The sequence below is a fragment of the Archocentrus centrarchus genome, chromosome 23, assembly GCF_007364275.1.
Source record: "Archocentrus centrarchus isolate MPI-CPG fArcCen1 chromosome 23, fArcCen1, whole genome shotgun sequence".
Lineage (NCBI taxonomy): Eukaryota > Metazoa > Chordata > Actinopteri > Cichliformes > Cichlidae > Archocentrus > Archocentrus centrarchus.
The window spans coordinates 22,844,535-22,867,449 of record NC_044368.1 but is presented as its reverse complement, the minus strand read 5'-3'; the positions used below and the strand labels follow the sequence as shown (position 1 = coordinate 22,867,449).

Genomic DNA, 22,915 nt, shown 5'->3' with positions numbered 1-22,915 from the left:
GTAGAGCTATAGAGCAAACCATGTGATCATGCAGTGTGTGAAAACTGCTGCTTACATGCAGGGTAAAAGAAATGACCTGCTTTACTTGGACTTCCTGTGGACTCTACCTGTCTGGTTGTCTCCCTCTCTCACTGCGTGCCTCTGTCTTCCTGTACTTCCTGGTGACTCATGTAAACACTTCATCTGAGTAAGGTTAATGAGATGATAATGTTAACGTGAAAATGTGTGATATAAATGATCTACACGTCTAGATTTGTTCACTTAGTCCATTTATCCCTGTGTGCTAGAGGCTGTCATATCCGAATATTTATGAGTGTTGTGAGATGGCATCTTTTCCCCAGAGAGAAATAAGAAATGAAGGAGTTGATAATGAGGTCTGAATAATGTAAAAGCATAATTGCAGATAGTCCTTTTTTCTCACATGATAAATTGTGTTTCAAGTGAGAGATGAGTCATTGGACTCTAAGATCTTTGGTCGAACTTTTAGTGTTCCAGGAAGGTAAATGTCACACAGACACACACAGATACAGGTAATGCTTTCTGAAGCTGGTTGATGCTAATAATAAATGATGACCGTGACATTGCTCTCCACTCTACAATAGAGAACACAGAAACTTGGATCAAACATTTTTAACACAATGTAGTGTGAGCATCATCTATTCTATATTGTTCAGAGCAATGTTTTCAGCACAGAGGGATTGAGTCATTCATGCCACAGCAAAGGCATCTCTGTCTTTCTCTCTCACTCACACACACACACACACACACACACACACACACACACACACACACACACACACACACACACACACACACACACACACACACACACATATCGACCGGTATTTGTCAAACCAGTGGAGTTCAGGATATTGACCTCCCATTGCCACCTCCAAGTCGATATGACTACCAACTTGGAAATGACATCCACTGTCATGACAACAGAGGTTCAGCCACCCCCCAACACACACACACACACACACATACACACACACACACACACACACACTGACACATACTTAAATACAATTATTCAGAATGTAAAAATGGATAAACAGTTCATGAGTTCATGGCAACAGTTTGATCAGCTTTTCTTTTTGATCTTCTTTTTATAAACTTTGTGCTGAAGTACTTCTTTTGAACATTTCAGATGAAATCCTTTGACAGCAGGCACTGCACTAGAGAAGCTTTATCTCTTAAGTCTGTCTTTCTGACTGGTTGTGTGTACATCTTTATGGCAAAATGTTGTGCTAGGGACACTGACTGTAGTGCAACAACAACAAAGATTATGCTTTCGCAAGTGTTTTGGTGCATTTTATGCATTTCCCCACATATTTAGATACCATTTCTTGGCACTATAAATATGCAAATACAAAAGAAGGCACATGTAGGGTTTCTTAAATTACTAAATAACACTATTCATAAGTTACTAAATTCAATTCAGTTCAGTTTTATTTATATAGTGCCAAATCACAACAAACAGTTTCCTCAAGGCGCTTTATATTGTAAGGTAGTTCAGTAGTTCAGCGTACAAGCAATAAATGCATGAACTTACTCTGAGAGCTCCTCTGGAAATATTTATATTGCCATGTGCTGTGAAACAAATACCAGAGCAATGTAATCAGCTGCGTCTCCATTGGGTCTACTGTCCCAGTCCACTGTCCTGCACTGCAGCTGGTAACAGTGGTCCTTATTCTGCTCACAGCTCAGAGAAGTTTGGTGTATCGGCGCATGAACTAGTGCTCCACCTGCTCCAGGTTCTGTTTTGAGTGGCACTTTAGCTCACAGCAGATTGTTCAGAGCAGAAGAAGGACTACTGTCACCAGCTGCAGTGCAAGATGGTGGAGTTGTTCTCGTTCTCACAGACGGATGAACAAACAAATATTTAAAAAAATGCTAAAACTGGGCTGGTTTTAATATGCTTGGCAGCCCCAGTAAACTGTGTGTGGGAAACATTGATTTTGTCAGCTTGATAGTGTCACAACTGGCCAACTGATCCCATCGGTTCCTACTAGCAACAGTCTAAATTGTTATGTAAAGATGCACTTCAACAGCAGATCAGCTAAATTTATTTTGATGTAAGGTTTTAAGTTTTTATGGGTCCCTTCAAAGACCCTTTTGAACACTCCTTGTGTCTCTAACCACTGGTCACTTTAGTAAAATTCCAGGGAACTGGGATGTTTAAAGTAACCTGACAATCCTAAAATACTTCTGGCTCTGTTGCCAGTGTAATTAAGACTCACGATAGCACTCTTTTTAAGCCTATCACTGAAACTCAATATGAGGTTTTGTCACACTGGTTTAGTTAAGTTAAAAACTACTAGAGGAATCGTCAACAGTTACCAGTACGATGTGAAGCTGATGGAGGGCAGCTCTGTGGAGTGAATCTGTTTTTAAAAGCGTCATTAAATCAGTGATTAGAGGCGCCACTGATAACATGGCGAAAATCTTCACTGCGGGTAACCTAAATGAGCTCCCGTCAGGTTATTGACCTTGTTCCACTCGTGATGTGAATGCACAGTGAGAGTGAGGAAAGAGAGCAAACACATAATCCATAATCCATAGCTGCCTGTGTGCACTGAAAACAGACTCAGCTTTCTTCAGTAACAGGATGTGAAAAAGCTCTGGTTATTTTGCACCAGGCGTTCATGATGCTGCCAGTGTCTTTGCAAATGTCAGAGCAGGCGGTGTGTGGGTCTGTGTGCGTGAACATGTGTGTTATTAGATGATCTGATTAATTTCTCCTCTTCTTTTTTTAACTCGTGTTGTAGGCTCTGTCTATAAAAAGCAATGTTTGCATTGTGTTAATAAGACTCAGTGAAAAAAGATTTCCTCGGTAGCTTCAATTTTCTATTTTTGTCAGTAATTACACAAACTGAGGCTGCAATCAACATGTTTTCCACAGTCCGCACTCTCTTTCTTTCACAAACACGCACGCGCATGCAGGGTTATGTCCCGGCAGCACGGAGGCAGAGAGGATATTGTAACAAGCATCTGGAATAATGTTGGTCCAACAAGTGAGACAAGGCTCCCGCCTGAGTTAAGGGGGGATTATCACTCTTAATTTATGCTAATTAATGCACACAGAGTAACAAGAGCTGCGTGTTATTGTGTGACTCATGCCTCTCTCTCACACACACATGCACATTTACAAGCTCCCACTACTTTGTGTTATTGCACCACTGAAGCCTGTTGCTTGTGAGACTATGCTCCATCTTTTGTGCAGTTCACACACGTACACACACACTGTCCTGAATCCTTTAGTCCCGCTACTGCCAGAACTCTCCACCATCACAAATATGCACACCGATCCCGCCGTGGGACTGTGCCGGCTCGGTTGGATCCACATCGTTGTTTCTGATTCTGCTCCAGCTTCAGCACACCATAGTCATTTCTCTGCTTAGTTGCTCAAATTAAAGGTCACCACCTGATGTCCATCTGTGACCTTAGAGGCATTTGGAGTGACCTCACCGTGCTTTTTTTGGGTCTTTTCTATGATGTCACAGTTGTTTAAATTGCCTGTGGGGACACTTAGCCTATTTGCCGTCCTCATTTCCTATCAATGGCTTTTCATGCTATGATCAGATCAGTTAATATGCAGTCAACAGGATTTTTTCCTACATATGAATAAATGGCCAGACTCGTTTTATAAATAAATGGTTTTGCACAGGAAATTTGTAATGTTCTGTTACATAACACAAAGTAATTACTTAACTATATGTGATATATTTATGATATGATTACATATGATTAAAATGTCCATTTTGAAGCTATCCCACATATCAAACATGTGGTCTTAAGCTGGACTGCTTTTGTAATCAAGTCTGGAGTAAGGACCCAAAAACAGACACAAGAACAAAAAGGAATGAAATAAAAGGAAGCCTTTTTTGGCTGTAAGAAACTTACAAAAATAACAAAGTCCAATAAGTGAAGATAACAGAAATCCAAAAGATAAACACAAGGAGCCAAGAGACAGGTAATAATAAACACAATTCCTAAACACCATAAAATCCTTGAGCCAGGACAGCCTTTGGCACTTAAGGCACTGATATATGTTGTGTGTATCATGCAGGCTTGATACTGGTGACCAGAAGGGTTGTAAAGGCCAGATATGGCCCAAATATAACAGCACAGCTCTCATCTCTATTGTGGACCTCTGGCTACATTGTAGCAGTCAGCTCTGTCCGTGAAAGCCCACATGTGGGCCACATCTCTGGGTTCCATTGGACCACATTTGCGTAAAACATCCATTACTGTCATTCAACCCATTTTTTGTATAAATACCATTTCATTGCAAGGCTGAGGAGAAGGTCATGCAGTACTGTGCAAATGTCTTGAGCCCTCCTTTCTTTATATTTTGCTTCCATGGAGCCAGACTTTCTTGTCGTTTTTTTAAAGTGGTCTTGTTCTCCAGGCTTTCTGAAGGTCTTTCAAAGATTTGGTTTGGGCATTGGCTGCTTTATCACTCAGTTTCAGCCCAGAAGTGGCAGACCTAAAAAAAAAAAAAAAAAAAAAAAAAAAATATATATATATATATATATATATATATATATATATATATATATATATATATATATATATATATATATATATATATATATATATATATATATATTACATATATATATATATATTACAGGAGATAAACAGTATCTGAAAGTGATGTCCTTAAAAAGACCTGACACAGGACCTGCGATCCAGCAGTTGATCTATTTATTGTTTGCTAAAGCCTCACAGGAAATGGTCTCAGTGGAAGTACCAAATATTGACTTTCAAGCTTCTTAGAATTGTACAAACTCTGTTTTTGCCTTATATATTGTATATGTTTGCACATTCCAATAAATCACTGCAATTATTTCCCATTTTCCAAAGAAAATATTGAGAAATGAGGGGTGGCTCAACAATTTTGTACAATCCTGTATGGAAGATAAAAACAGAACACTTTGCCTTTGCCATATGCATTTTATTTTCTCTGTAACAATTTATATTCTTATCATGCTAACACTGACAACTTTACCTAATTGCGTAGACAGAGAAGGAACGCTGTATAATGTGTTTGTACCGCTGCCCTGGATTATATTCATAGCCAGCCGCATACTGCACAGAGACACGCAGCGTGTCCCTAATATCATAAGAATATCAGAGGAGCGAAACAGTGATTTCCATTAATGGCAGTGGGCGGCGCGCGCACACAGCTCGTCTCTTTTTGCGACACACACACGCGCGTCCGTAATCGTCCAACCAGCCAGCGAGCCCGCACTCCTCAAATCAAACCCAATCGAACCAACACGAGCCCAACTACACCGATCCGAATCTGCATCCCTGCCACTACAATCCAAGGCAGGAGGGACGCAATGATGACCTCTTAGCGCATCTTTGCGCACTCGACCCGCCGTCCGTTCCTTACATCCTGCCTGTTTACTTATTCGTCTGATGAGATCATGGACACAGCACTTCTAAGGACCCAAATTATCTTCTCCCTGCTTTTCCTTTTCAGCCAAATAGGTAAGAACCTGGGGAAGAAAAAAAAATTATCCCGATTTAATAACTGATTGTGGTGGCTGACATGTGATCCTGTGGATGTTTATAAACGCTGCTTCAAGATTGAGCGGTGCGTCTGTGTAATTCCCTCGGATATTCAGCACACTTTCAGTCAGTGTTTCCAAATCTGCAATCGGTGGCAAAGAGGGAAGAATTTCATATGTTACCACTTGCTTCTCAGACGCGGCAGCGGGCTACAGGCTACCAGCGAATAATGTAGTGCACTCAGATTTAGTTTCAAAGGAAGCGTGCATGCAGAGATTTCCCTGATCATGCTTTAGATGTGTTTTTCTACAAAGACAAGTTGAAGAATGAATGACATGAGGCGCTCCGTGTTTGATGATTTATTTGGTGAATGCTCGCAAGCGGGCAGTCTTCTGAATGTATTTGATACATATTAATAAACAATTTCAGTGACATGATGCGACATGATTGGTGTTTTTCTGTCATAAAAATGCATCTTTTAAAATCCACACAGAAAGATGTAGAAATCTATGTGTCTTTAGAACGACACAGAGCGGGTTGTGTGGCTTAAGGCTGTTTATAAACGTACTTTTTCTGGTTTGGCTGCTGAATCGATTCATTTTAAATTTGTTGTACTAGGGCTCTTCCCTCTGGACAAAAATGGTCAGGAATGACCTTGTTGGCTGCTTTTTACCTGTATGCTGTCTGAGCATACTTTTTTATAATGGCTAGTTAGAAACAGTCACCCATAATTGTCGGTAAAGCAGATCACAGATCCCCATTTGGCGCAGAACTGGGTGCAGATTTGCGTAACAGGTGGGGAAGTAACATAGAAGAAACCATAATTCTGTACAAAATTCAAAAGATTAAACTGAAATGCACAAACAGGTCCGGGAACAGTTCAGTATCTGATCTGTTCAGATTTCATCAAACCCAGACTGCTCCAAGATCCAGCCCCCTAATGGAGCAGAACAAAGTTACAGTTAAGTGAATTAAAATAAAATAACCAGTGGAGCTTTAGACATTAAGTTTCTGTCACTGTGAATTATATTATAGTTGCAATATAACATATCTAAACATTATCGTGACATTTGAGGCAAACAGTAACATCAAAGTAGAGCTTGATAGATGAGGAATTTTCCTGGCTTAGAATCGGCCTTTGAGTGGTAACCATGCATGATTAGTGTTGGTATGCTGCACAGACAGGAGGAAAAAGATTTTTTCAACAAAAATTAAAAAGTGAAGAATAAAATGAAGAAGTTTCCTAATTTGCTGAGGTCCTCTTTGAACCCCTTTAAGGATGCCTGTAATCCCAGCCAGCCTGCCCTGCAGTGCTCTGTCTGACAGTTTGATTTGACCTTACAACAAACTCTGACTTGTATAACTTTGACTCTTAACAAGGTTATCCAACTTTTATATTTAATCAGTTGTTCAAAAGCGCAGGACCTCATGACGTTCCAGTTATTAAACGTTTTCAAATGTTTTCGTGTCCTGGACACAAACATGCATGCTCCCATTTGATGGGATTTTCTGTGATGAGATTTACCCAGATGAGACTCTCCTTTTTTATTTGATAAACTCTAAGTTGGTACAGAAATAGATGAATGGTGATGGATGGGGCGAGTGAGTAAATCTCCCTTTACTTTTGGTTAGTTGATTCCAATAATGGCAGTGTAATTGCTACTGCCCTTGTTTAAAAAAAAAATAAAATAAAGGAAGATCACATTGTACCTAAATTCCACTGGGCTTTAAGTCCTTCTGCCACCTGCTGTCACCAGAGGGAAAGGACCGTATCTTAATTAAATGGAGATCCTTGGAATAAAGCGATCTGCTGATCTCAGATTTGCTGCGACTGGCTGAGATCATTTTCTAGTAAACTTTAAAGGTCTATGTTCTCTCTTCTTGGCTATTCATCTTTTGAGAAACACCTTTGCACAGTCAAAGTTTGATCTGAAGTTGTTGGTTTTAGCACATGCTCGCTGCTGATTCTCTTTGCAATTATCTGATGCAATTTGGTCCATTTCTTTTCCAATGTTTAACTTAAAGCTTATGTTTTTAGATACATAGTGAGAGAAATGTTGTTTCCTCTCTCTGGAGGAAGCGCAGCGTCCCCCTGCCATCTGTCTCACAATATGCCTGGACACCACACAACATCACACACATTTTCTTGCTCAGCTTTTCTGTTACACTCTTTCATGCAAACAAACAAACACACATACAAATGGCTGTGATGTTGTGGGTGCTCTCAGTTCTGCCAGTGAACACAGTCCTTTTCGCTGTGCCATATGCTTTTCAACAGCACAGTTCCTCTCCACAGCATACAATCTGACTTCTCAGTGTGTGTCACACCTGCTGCCTTTCATGTGCTGTCTGCAGTTTATCAAGAAAGAGAAGACGGGAGCATGTGTTCACATTTGGATACATTCCGGCTTTGGATATATGAAGAAACAAGTGTTTGGAAACCCCCGTAACGTGGAGTTTTAGTATCCTGTGATCCTGCTGGTTAGAGATTTAAACCTAATCTGATTGAGCTCAGCATGGTGGTTGTGTCTGTTCTTCTCTCCTCTGGTGTTCTTACCACTTCACAGCAGACCCCAGGCTTCACTCAGCTCACTCTTTCCACTCAGCTTTCAAAACACGACAAGTTGTATCTGATGCCTTATCCCTAAGTTGCTTCTGTTGTTAGTGGTGATGGATTTGCTGCAAAAGTGTGGTACCACCAGTCATTTTGTATTGAGCTTAGCTCTGGTGTTTGAATTTAAAATAGCAGCAAAAGCACTGTGGCAGTAATAGATTTGGCAGTGCATGACAGTTAGTTAGATGGAGTGAGACAGCAACAGGCTGCATGCTATTGATCAGTGTGTGTTTGTGTGGTCTCTGTGTAGTGTGTACTAATCTCATTAAAATTCCTCTAATCATCAGATAAAGTTCATAAAGCCCCCCTATGCAGAAAATATGAGCAACACATCACCATACACTGTCATCTCTGAAGTGTTCATGGACTGTATTGCCTGCCTGTGAGAGACCATCTGGCTGGCCAGTGTGCTTAGGGAGTTTGAACCAAAGGGGTTGCATCCGGTGGCATAAGGACAGGGTGTCTGATGGTGTAATAGTAATTGGCTACAAAATATTGGCACATACATCCATGCACTCATAGAGTACTGAGCATACTCCATGTGTTAACACATGAATTATATGAAAGGAGCAGTGATTCCAGTCATATACATAGTAATTCACAGTAGGCAGGTCTCTTCTACAACAGTTATATTTTTCACTTTTAAATGGGACTTGTTGCACTTTTCCTTATTTATATACATTACAGTATATATACTGGTACATGCAGCACATACACTGTCCCTGTGACTGATTTGGACACTAATAGATTTCCATGGTATCTTGTAGTTTGAGCTCATAGTTTGAATGGAAAATATCAATTTGTATGCAAACACTTGTCAACTGCTTGCTAAAACAGAGTGAAACTTGAAAAAATGTGACACAAACTGGAAATGGAGAAATTTCCCCTTCAAAACAAAAGATGTGCCTTGTCTTTGCAAACAACAAGTTTCAGAAGGCGCAGCACTTGCTAACCAGTTGGGGGAATGCATATTTTCCCTGGTGGCCACCTTCTAGACTGGAGGTTGCCAAGGGGTCACTGAGCAGTCTCTGTGCCTGCGTGACTGTGGCTTTAGCAATCGAATTCACAGCAACTGCCAGTAACCACGCACTGACTGGTCAGGGAATACACATTTTTCCATAGTGACCAGAGGAAGCCAGGCCATCGCTGACCAGTCTGTAGGCCTGTATGACTGGGACCTAATGACTGAGGACTAAGAATGAATAATTAATGTAAATTGGTAATATAGGGCAACTTTACAAGTATCAGCAAACTTATTTCCATTAAACCTATTACTTTAGTCAACTTTAGAGGTAAGTTGAACGCCACAGTAATTTGCCTACAGAATCATGCATAATTACTTTAAAGTAGGATTACAGTACACTGATCCAACTTTTTTAGTTGTTTAATAGATTCAGATACTGTGACTTTGGGTATCTGCCAATAACAAATACCAAATACCAGATCCAGTCGAATATCAGTGTTAAATTAGTAAACTATATTTCTCATTTTGAGAAAGAGACTGAGAATTGTTGTTTTCTGCAGGGCAACATCAGAAAACAGAAGCAATATCAAATATTGTTTTCCTAGGTTTGTAAAAAATATAACAAATAAATACATACAAGTACATAGATTCACCAAATTGGCATATATTAGCAAAAAACTACATAACAACGAGGTCAGTATACAGTTAGGTCCATGAATATTTGGACAGTGAAATATTTACATTTTTAAAATTTTGTCTCTGTACACCACCACAGAGGATTTGAGATCAAATGATCAAGATGCGGTTGGAGTGCAGACTTTCAGCTTTAATTCAAGTAGTTTAACAATAGTATTGTTTTAACTGTTTAGGAATTATATTCATTTTTATACACAGTCCCCTATTTTCAGAGACTCTAAAGTAATTGGACAAAGAAACATAATTTTAAATATAAGGATTGTTTTTAATACTTGGGTGAAAATTTTCTCTTCCTATCATTTTGGTAAAAGTTATTCTTGGTTTCATCTATCCAATGATTGATTACACCCCTTCTCATTTTTTCTCTCTTGGAGGTTTATTTCAGCCCGACCACGGCCTCCCCCATTCACACAGACATCTCTTGAACAGCTACCAAATGCAAGTTCAGCACTCGGAGTCAACTAAAACAATTAATGCAGTGCTTTTTATAAAATACTTGAATTGAAGCTGAGCATCTTCTGCACTTAAATCAAGTCTTGATTGTTTGAAACCCACTGTGGTGATGGACAGAGGCAAAATTACAACAAAAAAGTTTCACTGTCCAAAAACATACAAACGTAAGTCGACAAAATGAAAAATAATAAATTTCTTTATGTTAATAATCAAATTTATTGCACTTGTTACATTTTAATTCAGATTAGAGGCTTTGCTGCCCTTTAGTATCATTCATGACTGTACTCGTTTCTCTCTTTGCTCTCAGTGTCACTGCCTGTGCAACGATGTCAATAGTGGGGCAGAAAGAGCAGCACTGAACTGAATTGAACAGATCGGCCTCTTAGGTCGCTCTATTGTCACTGATATCCAGTACAGCTATTTGAGGCAGCGTTAGAGGATATCTGATACAAATATCGGGTCATTTCCTAATTTAAAAATCTAGAGCTGCCTAAACTTTGAACCTTCATGGTTGAGTGTTAGCATCAACATTATATATAAACACTACTTCATGCTTTCTTCTCCGAACCCCTCCTGTTTTGTATGTAGGATTGCATTTAAGATATACTCTGTGCCTCTCCGTCTACCTTTAACTCCATGCTTAAGATGAGATTATGTGTGCACTAATTTACATGCATGCATGCACACATTCACACACACAGATACACACACATGCGCAGGCTGATGGAGTCAAGCTCGGTGAACCAACGAAACAAAAATCTTCACTGAGGGGAAATAAATCTTGTTAGAAAGATTTTCCAAAGCCTTCTTAACTGTCTGGCATTTGGGGTAAAAAATATAATCTGATTTTATTTTCTTTCTGACAACACACTGGAGAGAGGATGAAATTGTATTAAAAAGTTTCATTTTGGAAGTTTAGGAATCCTGTTAAATAAGGGAAGTTGTTTAACATTTTTGTGCTCTTTAGACTTTGTACAATAAATCCTATTTAAAGACTTGAATGTTGAGTATACTTGTAGAGGTAGGATGAACTGCTGGCAGTCACTACAGGTTTGGTATTGCTAAAAACCACAGCTGTTACACTAAATAATTGATTGCCTGCTTTCTACTTTGATAATTTTTCTTCCTGCCCTCTGCGTCTCCCCCTCGCACAGCTACTTTTCTGTCTAGGCTCTCCATCTAAAGCATTATATTCATAAGTGCTCTTTTTCTTTAATCCACTTAGCTGCAGTCTGCTATGACTGTGACAGCGTTTGGTCACGGCTATTTTAGAGCCGGCCTGTGCCATGAGGACTGCTGGTTCTCTTTGATACTGAGCTGCCCGGACAGGAAACTCAACTCAATGAATCACTTACGTCAGTCAAAACTTTTATCACGAGCTACTTTGGTTGTTGCTGGCTGTCAGCAGCGATTTAAATATGTACAAAGTCTCAAAGGTAAAAGTGGAATGAAATGGTGGAGTTACTTTCCTCTAATGAGGAGTTGGTGCAAAGAAGAAATCACTGCCTTGAGATTTTAAGTCTGTCTGTGATTTTTTTTTTTTTTTTTACTTAGTTTCTGTTTGTTAAAAATAAACTTCAGTCAGTTTTATCTCAGTGTTTAGTTTAGTTTTTAATAAATGTTTCAATTTCACTTTTCTCATTTCTACTCACTGTTTCAGTTGGTTATGCTCCTGAAAAGGTCCTTTCACATCCTTGCACAGCATTAAATACTCTTATAAACATTTTCTAGGTTATCCAGGTAGCAAGCTCACTTTGTATTATACATGCAGACAAGCACTCAAGGTTGAATATTATAAAAATATAGTTATAGGTTGTAAAATAAGCTTGCAGAAATAACCTCTGGGAGAATACACCTGGAGACAGTTTCTTCCTTTGTTGCTTCTCTGATTTGAAGACCACTTGACTGAAAATTTGTCTTGGATGTGTTTCTTCACAGAGAACAACAGCTTTAGTCAGCGTTTCAGTGATGACCCAGTCATTGCAAAATAGAAACACAACAATCTCAAAAAGAGCCGCTGCAGCATATGTTCTATTTCTCCTGCATAATGTTTGCTGTTTCCATTCATTGCTTCACTAATAAACTCCAGGTCATACCAAGAAGTGTTGAACTAATTTGTTAGCTTGTTTGGGAAGTCTCTCTTAGACATCTCTTTTACGAGAAAACATTAAATTTTCCTAGTGAAATCAATTTACACTCAAAATCATTAAAAACACACGTCCACACTAATTATAACATTCACACATATCTCACATCTATAGTGGGGGAAATATTTATTTGATCCCCTGCCGAGTATGTAAGTCATTTCCAAAGAAATGAACAGTTTCAAATTTTTATGGTAGTTTCATTTTAATGGAGAGAGACATAATATCACTCAAATAATCCAGAAAAAAAACATAGTACATAAAAGTTATAAACTGATTTGCATGCCATTGAGTGAAATATGTATTTGATTCCCTACGACCCAGCCAGAATGCTGGTTCCCACAGATTACAATCAGTCAATCAATTACAGATACTTCTGATCTCAAATCAGCATACCTGTCCACAGGATCACAGTCACCAAAAACACCATTGGTAACAGACTACACCATAATGGACTGAAATCTTGCAGCGCCGCAAGATCCCCCTGCTCAAGAAGGCACATGTACAGGCCCATCTTAAGTTTGCCAGTGAACATGTAAATGACTCACAGAAGGCTTGGGAGAAAGTGTTACAGTCCAATAAAACCAAAATTGAGTTCTTTGGCATAAACTCAACTTGCTGTATTTGGAGGAAGAGAAATGCTGTGTATGACCCAAAGAACACCATTCCCACAGGGGGATCGTTGGCCCCTCAATGCAGGATGACATCACTGCATTGAGGGGCCAACGGATGGGGCCATGTACCGTAAAATCTTGGATGAGAACCACCTTCCCCCTGCCAGAACACTGAAGATGGGTCTGATTGATTCAATTGCATTTTATTTATATACCACCATATCACAACAATAGTTGCCTTAAGGCACTTTATATTGTAAGATAAAGACCCTCCAATAATACAGAGAAATCCCCAACAATTAGATGACCCTTAAGAAGTGAATGAAGAAGAAACACAGTGCATCATGGGAACCCCCCAGCAGTCTAGGGCTATTGCAGCATAACCAAGGGATGGTTCAGGGTCACTTGATCCAGTCCCAACCTAATAAGCTTGATCAAAATGTAAAGCTTCAAGCCTAAATAGAGGGAGTATCTGTCTCCCAAATCCAAACTGGGAGCTGGTTCAACAGAAGAGGGGCCTGAAAGATGAAGGCTCTGTTTCCCAGTTCGGACTTTAAATACCCTAGGAACCACAAGAAAGCCAGCAATCTGAGAGTGCTCTTTTGGGGTGATATGGTACTATGAAGACTTCGGTCTTGATTATTCATGACGTTGTAGGTGAGGAGAAGTATTTTAAATTCAATTCTGGATTTAACAGGGAGCCAATGAAGAGAAGACCATATGGAAGAATTATGCTTTCTCTATGTAGCCGGTCAGTACTCTGGCTGCAGCATTTTGGATCAACTGATGGTTTTTCAGGGAGTTTTTAGGACAGCCTGATAATAATGAATTACTTCCAGCCTAGAAGTAATAAATGCATGAATTTGCTTTTCAGCAACACGCTGAGACAGGATGTTTCTAATTTTAGAAATTAAATTAGAAAATGCAAGAAAGCAGTCCTACATAATTGTTTAACATGTGTGTTGAAGGACATATCCTGGCCAAAAATGGTTCCAACATTCCTCACATTGTTACTGGAGGCCAAAGTAATGCCATCCAGAGTAAGTATCTGGTTAGACAACATATTTCTAAGGTTTGTAGGGCCGAGTACAATAACTTCAATTTTATCAGAATTTAGAAGAAGGAAATTAAAGCTCATCCAGGCCTTTATGCCTATAAGACATTCCTGCAGTTTAACTAATTGGTGTGTGTCATCTGACTGCATGGATAGATAAAGCTGAGTATCATCTGCATAACAATGAAAATTGATGCAATACTTTTAATAAATTCTTTTAAGAATTTTGAGAGAAAAGGAAGGTTGGAGATAAGCCTATAATTAGCTAAGAAAGCTGGATCAAGTGTTTTATTACTGCCACCTTAAAGGCTTGTGTTACGTAGTCCATTAATAGAGATACATTGATCATATTTAAGATCAAAGTATTAATTAATGGTAGGACTTTTTTGAGCGGTCTTATAGCAATGGGGGCTAATAGACAGTCACGGCTTGGAGGAAGTAACTATTGAAGTTAACTCAGAAAGATCAATTGAGAGAAAGAGTTTAAATAAATATCAGAAGTATTGAAAGCAGCTGAACATAATGATTTGTCTGTGAGATGGTTATGAATATTTTTCTCTCTAGTGGTTAAAATTTTACTTGCAAAGAAATTCATTACTAGTCATTCCTACCGGAGCCTATTCCAGCTACCATAGGATGTGAGACTGGGTACAACCTGGACAGGTCGCCAGTCGGTCACAGGCCAACACAGAGAGACAGACAACCATTCACACTCACATTCACACCAATTTAGAATCACCAGTTAACCTAACTCCATTGTCTTTGGACTGTGCAAGGAAATTGGAGTACCCAGCTTCCTTGTGCAGACATGGGGAGAACATGTCTGCACAAGCAAGGCCCCAGCCAGATGGTGGATTCAAATCCATGACCTTCTTGCTGTGAGGCAGCAGTGCTAAACACCGCACTACCCAGATGGGTAGATGGGTCCTCCAGCATGACAATGACCGAAAATATATCACCAAGGCAACAAAGGAGAGGCTAAAGAAGAAGCGCATTAAGGTCATGGAGTGGCATAGCTATCTCCAAACCTCAATTCTATAATAAAAAAAGCATTGAGCGTTGAGTTGCCAAACAGCAGCCAAGAAACTTAAGTGATTTAGAGAGTTTCTGCAAAGAGGAGTGGGCTGCATTTGTGCAATCCTGGTGACCAAAAACAGGAAATTTCTTCTGCAGTGCTTGCCATCAAGGGTTTCTCCACCAAGCACTAAGTCATGTTTTGCTTATTTCACTCAGTGACATTCAAATCAATTTATAATTTAAGTAGTTTGTGGGGTTGTTTTTCATGGATTTTTGATTGATATTCTCTTTCTCCATTAAAATGAAACTACCATAAAAATTAGAGACTGTTCATTTCTTTGTAAGTGAGCAAACTTATACATTTGTCAGGGGACCAAATAATTAATTCCCCCATTATATGAGCAGGTAAAGCTTTAAAGTCTCTCTGTCTTCAAGCTGTGTTGTTGCTCATTGTGGTCACATGCACAACTTCCAGCGATCCCTATTTCAGAGGGAGGGATCCTTCCCTCCAGTTTTAGTCTGGACATCCTTCTTTTTTGATAAAACTGATACTGGCAACATAGTGGTACCTCTTTATAATCTGGGGATTGGTCTAAAGCACCATGGTTGTGATCTCACAAACTGCGTGAGAACCCAGCTGCCTTGCAAGGTAAACACTGGTCAGTAAAATGTGGTTAAATATTTTTCTGAGAAAGAGGATGGCTGGCTTTCTTGGGAAGTGTTCAGATATTTGGTGCCACAAACTGTCCTCAGACACAAGAAGGTTAGCTAGACCAGGAGAAGTTCAAATCCATCTTACATTGTCACTTTCCAGCGGATGGCCAGTGGCAGCCTGTAGTAGTGGTAAAAGTTCATCAGTGAAAGTTGGCAGTGAAAGTTCATCTTCACCATTTAGCGCTTTCAGTCTGAAAAATTATGTTCAGGATTTGAATAGAGGATGCAGCTAAGGATAAGGATCAGAGGAGTTGGCATCACAAAAAGGGGACGTCTGGATAAGAGAGAACAAAAGGTGAAAAGGAGAGGAAGAGTGTAACTAAGTCAGTGAAACCAGTACTCAAATGTACAATCAACAAATGCCAATGCTCTCTCTGTGGTCTTTCCACTTGAGAAGGTCTGTCTGAAGTTACAGCGGCTGACAATGGCCGTCTGTCTGTGTCTGTGCCCACATACAAAAGCTACTGTTGTTTTTTAAGAGGCTGGCACCAAGGACTGAGGCTATTGGAGAGGGAGTACCTTGCTAGTACTCTTCTGTTCTTCTGAACTCACACAAACACACTTTCAGGGGACTTCTTAGCTTGTTATATTAAAGTTGGAGTCATGCTAAGGTAAAATTCAGACTTGACCTTTATCTAAATAATTTTTTTTTATCTTTGGTTACATGTGTTGCTCCTAGATCTATTGTACTCATATTTTTGTTTCAGTGCTCTAATGTAGACTTGATTAATGGATACAGATGTGCCCAGCATAGTGTGTCACAACCTTTTTGTATTACTCTGTTGGATATCATTGTTTTTTTCCTATTATGGCATTGCTGTGATTTAGTGTGTGACTATCTAGATTGTTGATATGATAAAACGAGACATTTGAAGCCATGGCCTTGGAGTGTGGGATATATAATGGCATTTGTATGGACAAAATAATAAGTGACACACAGAACATTAATCAGTATGTTAATTGTTAGTTGCAGCCCTGATGGACCCATTGTTCTTCATTTACTTTAATTTTGAGCTATATTGTATACCACTGGTACAAACTACATGAAAGACTAATGGAAGCTAATGCTAATGTCCTGTCTGTCTCCCCTCAGCCCCAAATGGTCGCAGAAGATGACCCCCCCTCCCTGAGCCTGGTTCTGCTGGAGGTTTCTTCCTGTTAAAAGGGAGTTTTTCCTTCCCACTGTCACCAAGTGCTGCTCATAGGGGGTCGTTTTGACTGTTGGGTTTTATCTGTAATTATTGTGGGGTCTTTAGCTTACAATATAAAGCACCTTGAGGTGACTGTTTGTTGTGATTTGGTGCTATATAAATAAAATTGAATTGAATTGAATTGAAATTGAATTGAATTGATACTTAATTGATAATTATGATGTTCAAATTAAATTGTTCAAAATAGAGTTGCTGCAGTTTTCGTTCTGAATTAGCTGAGTTCTGTAAGCACCACACAGTGTGATTCACTGTGCTACACTAGTAGCAGACAACAAAATAATTACCAGGAATACCAACATGAGTAATGTTGTGCTTATGTCAATATATGTGTGTGTCATCATGCCAAAATGTGGCCCTCGAGACAGCTATTGTTGTGGAAACTGCCACCAAGCCAGTTCTGAGAGCTTTGGCAGGTGTTTAGGTCAGATTTGCCAACATGATAGCAAACATGCAAGTATAGTCGAAAATCTTACACTTTTGAACAACAGTTGTGTATTTCAGATCAAATGGATGTCTGGTTTTAAGATGGTAATGGTTCAGCCTATGAATATTGATTCACCAAATCCATATTAAGGTTCTGACCGGCAAGATCATATGTAGTTGAAAACGGAAGCTAACTCACCAGGGTGCCAGAAGAGCTGTATATACCTTTTGGAGAAAAAAATAGGAACAGCATCTTTCAGTGGAAATTAGAAGTAGTGAGAGTTGGTTAAACCTGGAACACTAATGTGAGTTTTTTAACACGGTCACTCTTGATTTCAGATGGGTGAAACTCACCCGACAGCAGTGTTCTAGGGTTAAGCTAAAGAATTTAGAACTTCTCTTTGTGTGCGTGTGTGTGTGCGTTTGTTTTTAAATGAGAATAAAGTGCAAAACGTCGTCTCAGCTGCAGGGTGGTATAGTCTGCATTGAAGTTGAGTGAAAACCGAACCAGTGGTTGTAATAAAAAATGAATGAATGAAGTTTTGGGTATTGTTTTGTCAAAGTTCAGAGATGAGCAGAGTAGAAAACTGAATTTTAACAGAGCATAAAGTTTTTTTCGCCAGTGGGAAACTTCATTAAGTTGCTGCTGCTGCTGTGACCAATGAGTGGTTTGAACGTTGATTAACCCCCACCAGCCACCCCATTAGTCACACATGCATGCACATAGAGATTTTTGAATAGAAACATTTGGGTGGGCACTTGGAGTAGTCCCCCCTATATCTGTGTGCCTGAACACTTTCTTGTGTTTGTGTAATTGCATAAATACATATATGTGTAAATCCATGTGTTTTTGTTTTACTATTCCAGTGTGTATGTGTGTGTGTGTATGTTTGGGGGGGGTTATGTGCGCACTTTCTGCTAAACAAGAGAAGACTTGTGGGCGTGAACCTGCACTGAAAAATAGAGAGGAGAGGGGATGGTTTTGTCTCCATGGAGATAGAGAGAATCAGAGTAGGAAGCCCACAGGAAGTCAGGGTGTTCAACACGCCATCGGGGGCTCTTCCGTTGTCATGACGCTGTGAACTGTTGTCATGGGAACTCTGCTGATTTAGGCTGAATGCTCATGGAAAGCATGCTGAACAGATCCTACAATGAGTCTCGACACTTGTTGATAGGGAAGTTTTTACAATTACGCTTTTAAGAAACAGCAGATGAACAAGACTGCAGGATGTTGCTGGTCGGTGTCATAACATAATGCACAATTTAACTAAACTGGAACAGAAAATGCTCAAAGAATACAATCCCATCCATCCCTTCAGGAAGCCAAATGTTTTTTTTCATGTGTTCAGATTTTTTAGATATCCTGGAGTAAACAAATGTTGCAGATCCCAAATGATCATTGTTTAAATCCACAAATATATGCATTAGTTTGCAAACTTGCCCCACTAAATTACAGACTACTAATCACATACTGTACATGCCTATACACACACACACACACACACAAAATGATATGTGGCATTTTCTGAATTTGTGCCAAGCAGATGGAAATGGTACATCTCACTGCTCTAACAGGCAGATTAGTGAGGCACACACATGCACGCACGCACACAGCTCCCTCACAACTGAGGTGGACATGTAGAATCATGCGAGCTCAGTACAGCAACCACAACACACAACCAGTGGGAATAGAGGAATTGGGTTGAAACATTAAGCACGTGCACGCACACAAACACAGATAGGTCGTGTGTGCCGGCTGGCTGCTTTCATTCAGTCCACTGTGCTTTCTCCTTCATACATACATGTGTGTGGTTTAGATGTCACCTCACGTCACTCATTCCTTACTGGTAACACGTGTGTCATGGCTTAAGAAAATGATCTGACACACACATGTGTATATGTGTGTCAGAGAGGGAGGGGGAGGGGGGGAGAGCATATGCTTTCATGTGTCTTTGTGCTGCATTTATTCATAGCTTTGGATAAGATGTGTCGTGCCTGACCTGCTAGTTTGATTTTTATCTAGAGGCAAAGATTTGAGGTCAGTCCCCTACAGGGCCTCTACCACTCACAGTTCATCAGAAATATCCCAGCTGCAGACTAAAACTGAAGAGAACATGCTCATTCATCTTCTTAACACCTGGCTTTAAACCAAGGCTAGGATTTTTTTCTGAGTCTAACACTACAGCTTCATGAGCTTAGATCATTAAAGTTTTAGATTGCACTAAAGCCCAATGAACAAGGCAAGTGCTCTCTTGATACAAATTTAATAGAGCAGGAAGAGAATAAAGTACACACCATTGACCCTTTGTCATCATCATAGACTGTATATCAAAGATGGAAATACCCACAGTGACGATCCCCATTGATTTGCAAGCCATCTCTTTAAATCCTCTATTTTTGCCATTTAGGTCATTGGAAACCTTTAAAAAAAAAAAAATCAGTTATGACCATATTTGGCTGATCTCAGCTAATGCTAGCCTGGCTTTGTTAACAAGCAGCATGCATTACTGTGATATTTACAGTACTTGGATGCTAATTTTGGCTAGTTAAAAAAAAGAAGTCCATCCATCCATCCTGTTCAAGGTTGCTGGAGCCTATCCCAGGGCACACCCTATACAGGTTGCCAACCTGTCGCAGGGCTAACACAGAGACAGACAACCATTCACACTCACACCTATGGGCAATTTAGAGTGACCATTTAACCTAAACCCAGTAAATGCATGTCTATGGACTGTGGGAGGAAACCCACACAGGCAACATGCAAACTCCACACAGAAAGGCCCAGGCCGAGGTGGATTCAAACTCAGACCTTCTAGATGTTCTTCTAGCTGTGAGGCAGCAGTGCTAACCACCACACCACCGTGCTGCCAAAACAAAAACAGCAAGAAACAAAAAAACAAGTTTAAAATTAAATTTATATATGGGAATACTGAGCAGTTGACTCTTTCAGTAGCTACTTTGCAAAAGGAAAACTTCTTGTGGATTTTGATTGTTGTGGTAGTTGCTGCTCTATGGATATTGCCTACATATCTTATTGGCATTAAAGTTGTTAATTGTGTTTGCTTTGTTTAGCTTCATTGTGTTGCTCTATCTTGTTTCTGATCATAGTGTGTCCCTGTGGACGTTTGTGTGGTGTGAAGTTTTGGAAAAAATCTACACAACATCCTTTCAAAACAGCTGACCTACATACCTACAGCTGAAATGCAGGCAAAAGATAACTTTAAACCCAAAGCAACTCTGATTACATCACGAACTCATGCTGCCAGTGTGGGTATTCATTTAATGTACAGTCTGTTACTCTGAAACACACCAAAGCTTTTGTCCCATGGAGCCACTTTTGAGTTGTCAACTGGTGTGTAGATGCATCTGGTTAAAGCTGAGAAGAGTTTTAAATAACAGAGCAAGCTTGGTTTTATTAGATTTTCACTGAGCCAAATGGCAGTAAGGGAAATGTGATACCTCATCTGGCTGGACATAGTTGGGTGTTATTCAACACTCTATATGTGTGTCTGCATATGTGTTTTTTAACCCTCACTTCCCCAGCTGTTCAAGTGTATTACCAACTCCGACACAGGGCCCCATATTCTCACGGTCACCTCAAAACCCATTCACACACACACACACACACACACACACACACACACACACACACACACACACACACACACACACACACACACACACACACACACACACACACACACACACTGTCTCACAGAGCTGATTCCTTTGCCACTTTCAGAACAGCTGGAATGCAAGACACTCCACATGCTCTATCGCACACACACACACACACACACACACACACACACACACACACACACACACACACACACACACACTGCAGTGATAGGCTTTTCTGATAAGGTTTTATATTGCACCTTTAATGTCATTGAGTCTCTGTAGAACAATGCTTGGTTTGTTTAGCACACAGAAACAATGTGCTCCATTTTAAACGGAGCCTGATCTCTTAAACTCATAACCTGTACTGGTAGACTTCATTCTGAGGTTACATTCCTTGAAGTGAACATAGATACAGCATATGAGACATCTTAAACATCCAAAACTAGGCAAAACTTCCCTATTCCTGTGCATTAAAATTTATAGAAAATCTTCGTTTTCTCAACGGGTGATTAAATTGCTGTTTTAATTAAATGGCCAATTTAATAATTGATTTTCTTTTGGACATTTAATAGATTTTTATTTAGACTGGTAAATAATGTGGTGTGTTGTAGAGTCAACGTTTAAGCTTTAGGTTAATGTCTTTCTCCTGTTTGCATCTTCTTTCTGTTTAACCATCCTGTTAATGGTCCTGTGCATAGTTTCCAATATCATATGAAGTATGATAAGGCAACAGAAACAGTGAGATGATAAATGTGAGAGATGTCAAGCATACTAATTTAACCAGCTGATGGTTAACACAGCTGAGTGCTAAATAAGTTATAAAATGGCCTCTGAAGGTGTGTGTGTGTGTGTGTGTGTGTGTGTGTGTGTGTGTGTGTGTGTGTGTGTGTGTGTGTGTGTGTGTGTGTGTGTGTGTGTGTGTGTGTGTTTCTGACACTGATGTCAACAGGTGTCACGTTTTATGTGACACAGATGTAGTGTATGCATCAGTGGTCAGTTATGGCAGTTGTCATCGTTTCACTTAGCAAAAGAAGTCTTTAATTCATGGTTGAAGGTTTCAGTTTGGTTTTGGATGTTGGTTTGACACTTTGGTCTAATTTAAGATGTCTCAACACCTCCTGGATGGATTGCCAGGAAATGTTTTATATACAGGATATTAATGAAATATGTCAGTGTCTTCTACAGTCAACAGTAAAAAGAAAGTCCACCCACTGTGAATTCTAAGGTTTTATTATCAGGACATAATAAAAAAAACTATCTATTACTCACCAGGAATTAAGGTGGTAAGCAGCAGCCAGGTGCATGAATCAATCAATTAATTGATCATCAGCAAGTGTGAGCACCTGTACTGTGTTAACACAATGCAAAGGAAGAAATATATTGGCAGCATAATGCACAAAGCAAGGTTTGGTGAGAACCAGGCATAGCATATCAGTACAAACATCTCATACCAGCTGTCATGCACGGTGGTGGACGGGTGATGATTTGGGTTTGTTTTGCAGCCACAGGACCTGCGCACCTTAAAGTCACAACCCCACCCCCCATATCAAAGTATTCTAAAGTGAAAGTGAGACCATCCGTCTAACATAGGGACGGATGGTGTCCCTGATCCAACACACCTGATTCAAATGGCTGAATTACCTCCTCAGTATGCAGTCAAGTTCTCCAGAGTCCTGCTAATAACCTATATTTGACTCAGGTGTGTTGGATCAGGGACACATCTAAAACCTGCAGGACACTGGACCTCGAGGCCTGGATTTGAGGATCCCTGGTCTAACAGCTAAAGCTTTGGAGTCATGCACAGCAGCAAATCTACAACAGAATTGCTGAAAAAGAGAAGAATCAGTGTGTTGTGATGGTC

The 22,915-nt window shown here is 39.8% G+C and overlaps 1 protein-coding gene across 3 annotated transcripts in view; it reads left to right on the top strand.

The window, feature by feature from the left end:
• The first annotated feature begins 5,240 nt into the window (after nt 1–5,240).
• The window catches only part of ptprz1b (protein tyrosine phosphatase receptor type Z1b), an 83,199-nt gene continuing 65,524 nt past the window's right edge, over nt 5,241–22,915 (top strand). For all 3 annotated transcript variants that reach the window (XM_030720008.1, XM_030720007.1, XM_030720006.1), the window contains exon 1: nt 5,241–5,505. In XM_030720008.1, coding sequence (XP_030575868.1) covers nt 5,442–5,505 — 64 coding nt within the window. In that variant the 5' untranslated portion in view covers nt 5,241–5,441. The remainder of the gene's footprint in view (nt 5,506–22,915) is intronic.